This window comes from Eupeodes corollae, chromosome 3 (genome assembly GCF_945859685.1).
Source record: "Eupeodes corollae chromosome 3, idEupCoro1.1, whole genome shotgun sequence".
NCBI lineage: Eukaryota > Metazoa > Arthropoda > Insecta > Diptera > Syrphidae > Eupeodes > Eupeodes corollae.
In genome coordinates, this window is record NC_079149.1 from 104,275,723 (window position 1) to 104,288,963 (window position 13,241).

At 29.0% G+C, this 13,241-nt stretch overlaps 1 protein-coding gene across 1 annotated transcript in view; it reads right to left on the reverse strand.

Moving 5' to 3' along the window:
* Positions 1-3,380: 3,380 nt before the first annotated feature.
* Positions 3,381-13,241, reverse strand: part of LOC129950963 (vesicular glutamate transporter 1) — a 44,938-nt gene continuing 35,077 nt past the window's right edge. Inside the window, exons 3-9 of the mRNA XM_056062936.1 lie at positions 12,747-13,059; positions 6,764-7,000; positions 6,172-6,365; positions 5,649-6,108; positions 4,413-4,598; positions 4,171-4,359; positions 3,381-4,078 (exon numbers count right to left, since the gene is read on the reverse strand). Of these exons, the coding sequence (XP_055918911.1) occupies positions 3,920-4,078; positions 4,171-4,359; positions 4,413-4,598; positions 5,649-6,108; positions 6,172-6,365; positions 6,764-7,000; positions 12,747-13,059 (1,738 nt within the window). The 3' untranslated portion in view covers positions 3,381-3,919. The remainder of the gene's footprint in view (positions 4,079-4,170; positions 4,360-4,412; positions 4,599-5,648; positions 6,109-6,171; positions 6,366-6,763; positions 7,001-12,746; positions 13,060-13,241) is intronic.

Sequence of the window (13,241 nt, forward strand, 5' to 3'; positions counted from 1 at the left end):
AGACGAAAAATATGAAATAATATTACAATAATTAAATTAGCAGCAGCTTTTGTAAAGAAAAAGTAAATATTTTGTTTAATTTTTTGTATTTAATATTTATTATTATTTGAAATATCTAGTACATAATATTGCTTTTATATTCTTATATAATTTTGAAACACAAAGTTTTCATATTCTATGTTTTAATTTTATTATCATTTTACCCTAAAATTATTCTTTTTAGCTTTTGGTACAAAATTAAAATTTAAGAATAGTAAAAAGAAAAATATAATTGATAAGTTAATAAAATGCAAATATTTATTTATGTATGTACAAAATATTTGCATATATTTATAATTTTAATAATTTTTTAACATTTTTTATTGAATATCTAACACTTAAATCTAGTTTTTTTTTATTATTCTAATATTGTCGCTCACAGCGTGGTTTTATTATTATTTATTATAACAATTTTTATTTAATATAGTAAACTTATTTAATAATTTTATACTGTAATGAAACTAAAACAAAAATTTATTATCAATTTATTACTAATTATTTACATCTTCAAAAACAAAATAAGCATTTAATTAATTAACTGTACTTAAAGTTATTATATTATTCATCCTATAATTATTTAATTTATACCTTTTCTTCTTAAATTATTATTATAAATTTATTATTGTCAACACAGCCTTGAGAGTGAGAACTCTCAATATTTTTTCTCTATAAATTTTAATATATTTTTTTATTTTTTTTTGTTTATACTAATTTAATATACATAATTTATTCAATAAAATAATTGTTTAAAAAAAAGAAAAATCTAGAAAATATATTATTTTTGGCTCTTATTTACATATATTCATATTAAGTACAAAAGTATGTTTTATTAATTAAAAATATACAATAAATAATTATAAGTAATTATTTTGAATAGTTATAAGCAATATTATGTACTACATCTTTTCCATTTTGTTTAAATAAATATTTTATAGAAACAAAATTTTAATATATTATTTAAGCTAAAATATTTTAACAAATATTTAACATATACTAATAAATACAGTTAAGTAAACATATTTATATATTTATGTTTTTAAGAATAATAATTATTATTAAGGGGAAATTGTTTAAAAACTACAATAATTCTATTTGTTTTATATGAGTATATTTATATTATATAAACACTTTAGAAATTTTCGAATATTTCACATTTACACTGTATATTTTTGTTTGTATTATACAAATTTTTCAATTTCTCTACATTTATAGAATAAGAATTGACTCTTTTAGTTTAGAAATTGCGTACATTTTTGAATGTAAACTTTTTATTTTTCGTTTATATATGAATATATTATTTATTAAATACATACATTTTTTTAATTTACTTTAGAAAACGAAAGAAATTTAAGCTGAGAATATGAATAATAATTGAGTATTGAATGTTAATGTCTGAAGATATATCATATGGATAACATTTTGAAAGAGAAAGTTGAAATGTAATTTGGGTAAGAAACTAAAATTTAATTTTTAAATTGAAAAAAAAAAAATGAAAAATAGGGCAGGCCTTTAAATAACTTCAGAACAAAGTGTTTTCGAATTTATTTTTTTTCTCTTAAAAGATTATAAATTTTGTTAAATATAAGTGAAATTAATAAACGTATTTAGCCTTACCCTGAATAGTTATAAAGTTAAAACAACTACATAATATTTTTTATATAAAATTCTAAACTTTACTTTAAAATAACTAAAAAATTGATTTACAATAAGTTATGCACAATAATAATAATTTATTAATTCTTATATCTAAAATCTAAGTTATGATATTTATTTAAATGCGTGAAGTGCGAATTTTAACAAATGCTTATTTTAATAATTAGTTTTATAATAATACGATATAGATACATAATATACAGCTCAATAATAACAGGGATAACAATTTGTATAATTTATTTTTTTCTATTTTTGTTTTGTTTTTTATTTAAATAAATTAATATATATTTTGTATTTCTTTGTAAGAATGTGAATTATTTTATTATACTTATTATTTTAAGCTATTTGCTGCTGAGTTTTATCAAATCTTTTGTAAAAAATAGAAATTAAAATTAAGAATAAATAAATATTTAAAATTAAAAAATAGAAAAAAATGGTGCAAAGACATTAATATAAAGAATAAATAAATATTTAAAATTAAAAAAATACACAAATAAGAACAGGAATAAAGGACAAATCTATTATGAATTCAAATCTTCTTGACAGACAAATTAGTTAAATAAAGAACTTACAATTCTGTGTTTTCTTAGCGTGAACTTTTATATCATAAACGTCACTAAAAACACTCTTCGTCATTGTATTTTTTTTTTTAAATATCTATCAAGAATTTTCAGGACACAAGAATATTCTGTAATAACTAAATTAGGCTTGTATTTATTGAAGCCAAACAAACTGGAACGAATTGATTCCAACCCTTAAAGGACTGAAATTAACAAAAGTCAACGACAAAAATTAACAATAAGTTATCGTTAAAACAAACAGTAACATACAATTATTGTTGTTAGTATAATTATTAAATATAAAACACAACAAACTCTTGATTTAAGGTATACAAAAAAATTAAATTAAATTTACCAATGGACCAAATTGGTAACTTCATAAAGTTCCTCTTTATTTAAAGAGAATGAAACTTAATTTAAATTTTGTTATTTTGTGAAACAAGAACTCAAGAACAGAATTATTAGATTTAGGGTTATTTTTTCGAAGACTATATTCTAAAAACCTACGAAATTAAAAAAAAATAATTTGTTTAAAATTATTGCAGAAAACAGAAACGAAAAATCAAAGAAGTGTATAATACAATTAAAATGTTAAAGTATTAATTTAAAAGCTTCATGCTAATTATTGTGTTATTTCAATGTAGTTATATTTTTAAATACTTTTTTTCACATTGTTATCTTAAGGTTTGTTATTATTGCTATACATCGTTATTATGTACAAAATTTAATTAAAATATTATTTTATTTTGATTGTATGACTAGATATATGTATGGGTTTATTTTATTTTTGTATAACATCTTAAATTAAACATATAGAGATATATGCAAGGTATATGTACGATGAAATTACATTAAAATTTATAATAATATAAATAAATATTTGTATTTGTTGAGTTTTTGTTTGTGTCATAATAATACAACATATATTTTATAATAATTAATTTAATATATATATTTTATATATAAATCTTTGAAAAATAACATATATATATATAATAATTATATAAGATATTAGTTAAAAATTGTCTTATTTTGCAATCTAGATAGGTACCATTTTTTTATTTCACTAAACAATATTATTCTATAGTATTTTTTATTTTAATTTTTTTCGTTTAATAAATGAATAACAATAAGTTTTTTTTAAAATAACATATTTTTCTTTTTAGTTCACCGAGTTTTTTAAATTATATTAGTTTTCATACATATAGAAGATAGGTGTATTCAATTTTGTTTGTTTAGTATTGTTTTTGATTTTTATAGTTTTTGTGTGATTTTTTTTATATTGAAATAAAATATTTAAAATTTATTTTTGTATAGTAATAGCTTTATTCGTCATTTAATTAACTTACACATGTTTTTTGTTAGGTACTTTATTATTTTTTTATCGATCGCTTTAACATCCGTATATTTTTATATCGTTACATTTTTGAACTCATATAATTATTTTTTTTTTAACTTTTAACTTATTTTACTGTAAATAAATTGTAAAACAATCCCATTTTTTGATATAGATAATATAAAATAAATAAATAAAATATTAATTATGAAAATATTTAAACTAGCTAAATTATAACTACGTGTTTTGATATTTCGATGGTAGAGGTAATGTATGGGAAATATTTTTGTTTGTTCTTTTAATAGTTTGTAGTATCACATTATTATTTATCTTATTGGGTATAGTCATATCCACCTGGTGTATCAGGTTGTACAGGTTCCTCTGCTATTGTGCTTGGAACAGCAAATGGATTATTGGGCACATGTCCTGTTGCACCATAATTTATTGGATTTGACTGTTGCATTTGTGTGTGTTCATTGTCTTCGTCACCCTGTTGATAAAAAAATGATTTTTTTTAATAAAAAATGATTACAAAAAATCAATAAATTTGCTTCTTATATTATTTGTGGTACATATACTCACGAAAGAGGTTTCACGAACATATCCGCCACCAGCTATCGCTCCTTGTGGTTCGGTCCAGACTTTTTGTTCTTCAACAACCGGTTCTGCCCATGGTTGTAATTCCCCAGATGCAAAACATCCATAAAATGAACATCCTATTAAATGTACAGTTGCTGCTATTGTGAAAACAGTTGTCCAACATCCCCGGGGCTAAAAATTAATTATAGAATCAATTTTAATCAAATTAATTCATCTCTTCTTACGTCTTGTTTGATTAATCCTTCAATTGCATAAGGGACAATGACACCAGCTAACGTTCCAATACCGTTGGAAAGACCCATCAGAATACTTGCATATCTTGGAGCAATATCCAAATGGTTAACATTGTATCCTGAAATAGCAAATCCACTGAAGGCTACACCACAAGTTAACGCAAACATTGCACCAGTCTGTCAAAAAAAGAAACATTCAAATTATTGTTTGCCTCATCAATATTTCTCGAATTTTTCTCCCAATACTATGGAAACACATTTTTGGATCATTCCGCTTTAAACTTTAGAATTTTTTATTTATTTCAAGGCCTTATTAATTGGGTTTTCCATTGCCGATGTAAATCAATTTATTTTTGATCTAGATCTGTCAAAAAACATTTTTCCCTGTTTTGCATTCCATTCCGAAAAATAAATTGATTTAATTTGAAATAAGATAAAATATTAAGATCTTGATTTTTCGGCAAATTACACCAATACTAACACAATATTTTAAAAAAATATTTAGCTGGGAGTTTGACAGCTCTACAGCACTTATTAATACGTACTCGAATAATAATACAATGACTAAAAAAGTCAATTCCAATCGGGTACTGTTAATTTTTGAAGGAAATCTGTATTTACCCATGGAAAACCACAAAAAAGAATATTAATAGTAAACTTTACAAATCAATAATGTGACAAGCTATAGTTCTAAGAACTGTCAGATAAAGCAAACAACATCAAGAATTCATAATTTGTCAATCTTTTAATTACTCTTTGATATACCACAATTATTTCTTTTACCAAGAAAACATTTACACAAGAGCTCTGATTCTTTACTTTTTAACCATGAATTCGTGATATCATTTGAATTCTGAAGAACTTATCTACTGTCAAGAAATGTCAAACATGGAAAAATGCAGCAACTTTTATAACTTTGAATGCTTTCCCGTAAATGCTTTTCTTTGTGAAAAAAGAAGTGTCAAAGATGTGTTCACAATTACAACTATAAATGTCATATTTGATTTATTGATTTTTATGTGTTTAAGAAAAAGAGACGGGTATACTTTTATTTAAAAGACGCGTTTTATATACTAAAAGTATTTTTTCTTACTGTTATATATGTACATAATAATATAAATGTCAAAGAAAAATACATCTTCCACCTTACACAAATTTTAAAGTCTCTTTAAAATTTTGTGACATTGTGACGCACCTGAAACAAAAGGAAAACAAAATCAAACTTACCGCGCTGTCAGAATGTGCCACGAACAAGAAGAACAATCCTTCCATTCCAAATCCACCGCAATTAAATAATTTCCTCACATTCGTCGTTGACATTATTCCATTTTTCCGTAAATAATCAGCCAACATTCCGCCAAAAGGTACAATTGTTGTCATAATCAAATGTGGCAATGAACCCACTAGACCAGCTTCTTCGATCTTAAAGTCAAATTTATGTTTTAAAAATGAACTCTGATACAAAACCAGCAAATAGAAATTCCACGATCGACAGAAGTTGGCAACTATAATTGCATAAACTGGCATCGAACGCATTATGTCATGCCAAGGTGTTGTTTTTAACGAAGGCATCGAAGGCTGGACAGAACTCTCGCCGAGAGACTTTTCAATGTACTTCAATTCTGGTATACTTATCGCCGGATGCTTCCGAGGATTCTCGAAACACAGCCAGAGCCAAAAAACGTACCTGAAAAAAAAGAAAAACATATAAAAAAAATTCCTCGACATCAACTCTTGTGACAAAAATTACCATGTTATCCCGAATATACCATACGCATAGAATGGCGCCTGATAGCCCACAACATCCGCCAATATGCCTGACAGCGGTAGACCAAACACGACTCCAGCATACGAACCACTGAACGCTAGAGTTGCTAAGCGTGAACGCTCCATTGGCGGTGCCCAAAATCTCCAGATTCCATGGCAGGCAGGATATGTTACACCCTAAAGTCAAAAACGGAACAAAATTGCTGATGTATGTGATGGAAGCTTATATGAGTTTTACAGAGGGATTATGTATTCCGCATATTGTGTTGTGTTGAGTTAAATCTTGATTCTTTTTTCTCAATCGAAAAAAAAGGTTTTCTAAAGATTAAGTCATGTTTTTGTATCTCACCACAGGGGAATTCATTTCAAATCCTTTGTGCAAAAATACGTTCTTTTTCGCTTCAATAATTTTTTGACTTCATCTTATGATAGAGCAAAATCGGAAAAGCTCCAGAGCCCTTGTATCTTATTACAGAGATGAATCCTTTTTTGCACAAACATAATGGTCCCTTTTTACACAAACGATGAAAGGGTGCGGGCAGGGGATTAAAGTATATTATTCTTCGTTTTCTTACCTCAAAAAGTCCTTGCAATACTCGAACACATATTACAACTTTTCCACGCATCAATGTCATCGCAAACGGTACAAATAAATGTAAAGATGCCGAACTGGCTATGGCCAGTCCAAATATTTTATTTGCCGGAAATTTTGAGGCAATGAAGCCACCAGGAATCTGTGTCACCAAATAGCCCCAGAAAAATGATGAATCGACATGACTCTCAATAGCCACTGTCCAGTTAAGAAAGGCAGTCTGTATAAAGAGAAAAACAAAATACATAAACAAGGGAAGGAGATGAGTTATTTAAACACAAAGATTTTGATAAATGGATTCAATCTAAATGATTACAATGATTTTTTTTTCGTTATGGATTTTCTTTAGAATGAGGGTTATTTAGAAAACTTCCACTCGAATAGAGTTCTGATTTATGGTTATGGTCCGTTTGAAGAAACTGTTAAGATAAAATCTAAAAATGGTTCAAATATAAACCGGAAATGAGTAAAAATTACTTTATATGGAGTGTTACTATCCAATACCTGCGAAAAAATTGCGTCATTATAAAAGATTATTATATAGTACCTACTTTTTTGGTAATTAAATGAATAAATGATAAAGTGTCTTATAAAAGGATACATATTTTCTATGATCTTTTTACTGAATTTCTGTTGAATTCTAAGGAATAGTTATTCATTTTTATAAACCCATCATCTGACGAACTTTATTGATCAAGTAATAATAATTAGGAAAAAATGAAAGATAAACATTACTTCGTAAGAATTATGTTATATTTAATTAAAGTTAAAGGTTAATGAATTAATAATCCTGAAATTCTATAATATTTGACATTCTCTACATCCAAATGATGATTTTTTATCCTGCACCACTTAACCAATGCCGTCAGGTCTTCTAGAAAAAATATATGCAGGACATCCTATGGTAGATCTTGAGATCGTAAGCAAAACTTTGACAATCAAAATTTTTCATTAATTTTAGAAAAAGTAAAGGTCCTCAATGGCTACCTTGTGGATCGCCCGATTGTTGCAATAAAAGTTTTTAATTTTGACAATTTGTACACTTCCAGTTAAGTAAGACTCAAACCATTTCAAAAGAGACGAACTTTGCGAAAAATTTGTGGATTAGAGTTTTTTTTAGATTGACTATGTCAAAAGCTTTTGCAATGTGGGCCACATTTATCTCAATATTCACCAAAACAGTTAAGTCAGTTACAATACTATAAAACTGTGTTGGAAAACTGATGTCTCAAAATTTTATTATACACTACTCTTAATATTATTTTTTTTTAAAATTTGGAATACATATAAAGGGTGATTTTTTAACATCTATAGGAAAGTTTTCCAAAAAAACACATACAGGTCAGAAAAATGCATAAGATCTTTATTTATTATTTACGCTCTACATAATTTAATGTTTGAAGATTATTTCATGCAAATATTGACCTTGACTGCGCCTCAAATGATCCAACCGCTTAGTCCAATTTTGACATAGTCTTTCTAACATAGCGGCCAGTATCTCACGAATAAATGCTTCAATGTTGTCTTCCAATACGTCAATTGAAGTGGGCTTATCTGTATAGACATGAGCTTTAACATAGCCCCACAAAAAATAGTCTAAAGGCGTTAAATCGCACGATCTAGCCAGTCAATTGACCGGTCCTGAACTCGCCTCTCAATATGTCCTTTGTTGCGCGTGCTGTGTGGCATGTGGCACTGTATTGTTGAAACCACATGTCATGAAAGTCAAGCTCTTGCATTTTGGGCAACCAAAAGTTGGATATTATCTCATCATTTCCGGTAACTTTAGGCTTTGCATCATTTTTGAAAAATTAGGGTCCAATGATGCCACCAGCCTATAAATCGCACCAAACTGTGACTTTTTCTGGATGCATCAGTAGCTCTTGCAATGTTTTTGGCTGATATTCGTTCTAAAATCGATATTTCAGCTTGTTTACGTACTCTTTGAACTTAAAATGAGCTTCGTCGGTGACCACAATTTTTCGATAAAAAGTGTATCTACAGATACGATATTTTCTGCATTCTACGTAAGCGGGTTGGTGGTTTTTTGTCAAACAATGTAAATTTGGTGCGAAATTTAGTTACAATAGTCCGAATAGCCGCTTTAGTGGGTCGATTAAACTGACCATCAAATGGAAGAAGCGCTCGATGAACTTTCTTAATAGGACACATTTTGATATTGCAATTCAATAATTTGCAAGCCTTGTTCGTTTGCAAGACGGTTCATGGTTAAGCTATAGACCAAACTAAAGATGTTTGACAGTGAAACAAAACACGAAACGTGCGTTAACTGTTTAAACTAGTGTTGCAGAAAAGTTAATAGCTATAAAAAGACGCTTTACAATCGGTTTAATTCCGCAGGTTTCTTTTCGTAAATATTGAAGTTCATACCAGACATAAGATGCAAGGAACCAATTTTTTCGGTTACTAATTTAAGAATAAACAGAAAATATTAACAAGAACTTCTGCTATCAAGATTCGACATAGCAATATGTTTTAGTCTGTGGTGATAAGGTGGAAGATCGTAGGAAATAGACCATCTCCACCCGCTCAGCGTAAATCTCATGCCCCTTTTTGCATCACTTCTAGTGTGAATTTTTGAGAGGTATGCTTTGGTACCCAGACCTGACAACCGTATTTGAGAATTGGCCTAACAAATACTTTGACAAGCGTCTTTATACCATTATAACACTGTTCCGATTCCTTCTTAATCCAAACATAAATTGAATTAGCCTTATTAGTTATTGATAAAATGTGTTGTAAATTTTTCAATTTTAATTCGATTTACAACTCAAGGGTAACCCTTTTATCAACACGAGAAAGTAATATTTCGTCAAACATAAAATAAAAAGAAATTACAGAAAGCTTTCAAGTAAAGCTCATAGTTTTTCATTTATCAAAGCGAAGAAGCAGTCAGTTATGAAGACACCATTCAAAAAACAATGTGCACTTTTTCACAATTACTAGCAATTTTGAAAATTTTAACATCATTTATAAATAAAATAAAAAGAATAGGGCCTAAATGACTACCTTGTGGAATTACAGAGTAAACTTTGAACTTGATTGGTTTGATACGTCTTCTTTTTTATGTAAGGGGATAATAAACGAACTTTTCTGAATAGAAGGCAACACACAAGAAAATATTGAGAAATTGAAAAAATGGATAAAGAAATGTATGAATGAACTGTGCATTTTTATAAAAGTTAAAACTTATTTAAAACTTACATAAGTCAAATAGGGACAAGAAAATCGTGCAGATGACATCGTTAAGCAGAATATATAAATCAACCAAAAGTAATTTTGTAGACAAAATTTATGGAAACACATGCAACTTAAGAGATTCGTATTTATAAAAAAATTTAATTTTAAAACTTAAGTCATATCAAATATTTTTTTTTAAACTAAAATAGGTCCAGTGGTGATCTCATGGTTTATCTCACCGAACAGTGGAACAAATCTTTACATCGTTTAGGAGAAAGTAAGATTATTACACTTGATATTTCAAAGGCATTTAAAAGAGCTTTGCACCAAGCTCTCTTATCAAAAATGCGTGCATTTGGTATTGATAAATCCCTTCTTCGTTGGGTTAGAAATTACCTTTTGGACCGTTTAAGTCAAGTGGTATTGAGCGGGTTCAAATCTGATATCCACAAAATAAACGGTGGTGTGCCCCAGGGCTCAGTTTTGTCTCTGACGGTCTTTCTTATTTTAAAAAATGATCTTTTGTCTGCGAAACCCATTAAATTGTTTCGCTGATGACAGTACCCTCAGCTTTTCATAATCGTTTTTGGATTCTCATCCTTGTTATTTGAATGTGGACTACCAACGGCAGCGTATGATAAGCTCATTAAATTTTGATCTTGACAGCATTGTACAATCGGGAATCAAAAACCGTGTAGAATTTAATGCTTCGAAAACTCAATATTGTCGCAAAAGCGATGCCCTCCCCAAATGCCACTAACCATGAGGAGTACTTGCATCGAGGACACTGGACAGCTTTCAGTGTTAGGTATGTGCATTACAAACCACTTGTTAAGTGATCACATATTTGATATCACCAAAAATGCTGTTAAGGTTTTCTCCGAAGATGCAAGAATTTTTTTACCCCTTCTGATGTGGCTACAATTTTTAAAGCCTAAAGCCTATATTCGTCCCAAACTTGAGTACAATTCCCATATTTGGGCAGATGCTTCTATAACCCGCTTAAGTCTGATGGACAGAATTCAAAAGAGAACTTTAAAAATAATATGTGAACGTTGTCTAACTGAAAATTTTGCATCTCTCGAGCACCGTCGTCGTAAGGTTTCATACCTCTCATTATTTTATCGCTGCTTCCATAAGCAATGCTCTAATGAAATAGCCAGTTTCAGTCCTAACCTCAAACAATTCAACCGTAATACTCGTTCTTTTAGGAATCCATATCAGTTTACCCTTGAGCCCGATTTCGGTCCTATTGTAAAGTACAGAGATTCATTTTTTAGTCGTACTACACGATTATGGAATAATTTACCAGACTCAATATTTCCCACTTATTACAATGTGCAAGCATTCAAAACCAATGAGCATAGGTATCGTCTTTCAAATCCTATTCTCCCTTTCTAATTACTCGCACTGTGTATAATCATTATAAGGGTATTCATATCTCCTTGAATGCGCGTACAATGAATAAAAAAAGAAATGTTTCTTCCAATTTAAATTTATTGGTAGAAATTTTGACACTGGTTATAGTCAAACTTTATTATCGAGCGAAACAGATATTTTTTCAACTCTGATTTAAATGGTAACAGAAAAACCAGTCTTATTAATGGGAAACAGATAAAACGTATTAAAAAATGAGAAAAACCATTGATAAGTATGTTTCTATGTTAATGTCATTAAGAAAAGTCCTCTATGCTAAAATGAGTCCAACAACTATTACTTCAAATTAAGGACTAAGGGCTTAGTCTTTGTGAAAAAGTTTAAGAACAAAGTAATCTCAAGTCCAAACCTACTTGTATTTTTATAGAGCAATACCTTCCATATGCAAGTATTTGCCAAACATACACATATGTACATAGTTATATCATAAGGATTCTTTCCTTTTAAAATATTTTTTTAACGCAGCTACTCCTTTTTTACTTTCCTCTTACACATTCGCAAACAATATGCATTATTATAGAGAGTACTCACTCAGTTTAATGCATTCCCATCCCAATCCTATTCCGCTTTAACAAAAATACTAACGAAACCCAAATCTATCCTACTTGCTGACGAGGACAACGATGACGATGAATGGATATAATACACATTTACGAAAAATAAAAAAAAAACTGTTTCTATTTTTGAGAAATAAGTTTATACGCCCGCCACATGCTTTTCAATTCATTTATTCAAAGGACGAGAAGGACTCGTTCTCTCGAGTTGTTGCATAAAAAGTCGGGTTTGTTTCAGCTTTCAGAATCACCCTAAACAAATTCATTGTAAAACATTTCAATGGTTTTGTGGGTTGATGATGGAAATGGAAATAAAAATGGAATGAGATTTGTGTTCACAGAACGATAAAAGGGCGGTCTAGAAAGAAGCCATCAGAGGAGAGTATTTTACAGCCACCCACGAGCACAAAACAGCGCCAGCACGAGCACCGAAAAGGAAAAGGAATCTATAGCGAGTTAGAGTGCCGGAATTAAAGGTTTTTCCATTCAATTCTGCATGGCTTTACACTCCCTCAGGGTATTATTAACGAGCGTGACACAACTCGAAACAAATATGATCTCTAATTTTATTTTATGAGACCAAAAAGTTGCTTCAGATTTATTCTATGATATTATTTCGTAGAGATGGGGTAGTAAGTCATTTCAAATTTAATTGACACAGACACGCTTATAATTTGATCAGATCAATGTTATAATGTATTGTATACATACATACATGGGTATATACGTAAAATATAAAATTAACAGAATTAAGCTTTCAAACATCAAACTTACCCCGTTGTGTTCTAGTTTCAATTTCGCTGCTGACATATTACAACGCATGCCAAAGGATATCATAAATCCAAAGCATGCCATCATTGCTATGGTATAACGTGCTGGTAGACATGGACATTCTGCTCTGCAATATTTGTCGACTTTTCGTAATGGCGGTCGTTCGATTTCTTCAAAGGAAGCCGGTGATTCAGGATAATCACCGCCGTCGAAGGATTTTCCTGGTAGACCGTCCCCTCCTCCTCCGCCCTCACCTCCGTCCATTTGTTCGTAGCCATGTTTGGAAATCTCGAAGTTTTCAAACTGGGGTTTCATCCTGAAATTTAAAAAAACATTGTTGTACATACGTTTATTCTTTAGGAAAAGAAGTCTTTCTTAAAAGACTCGATTATTTTAAACTTTTCAAACTGCTCGTGACAAAAGTTCTTTTTTTTTTTATTTACAAAGTTTTCGAGCATCGCATATATTTTCAAGAATTCATACAATTTTAACGATTTT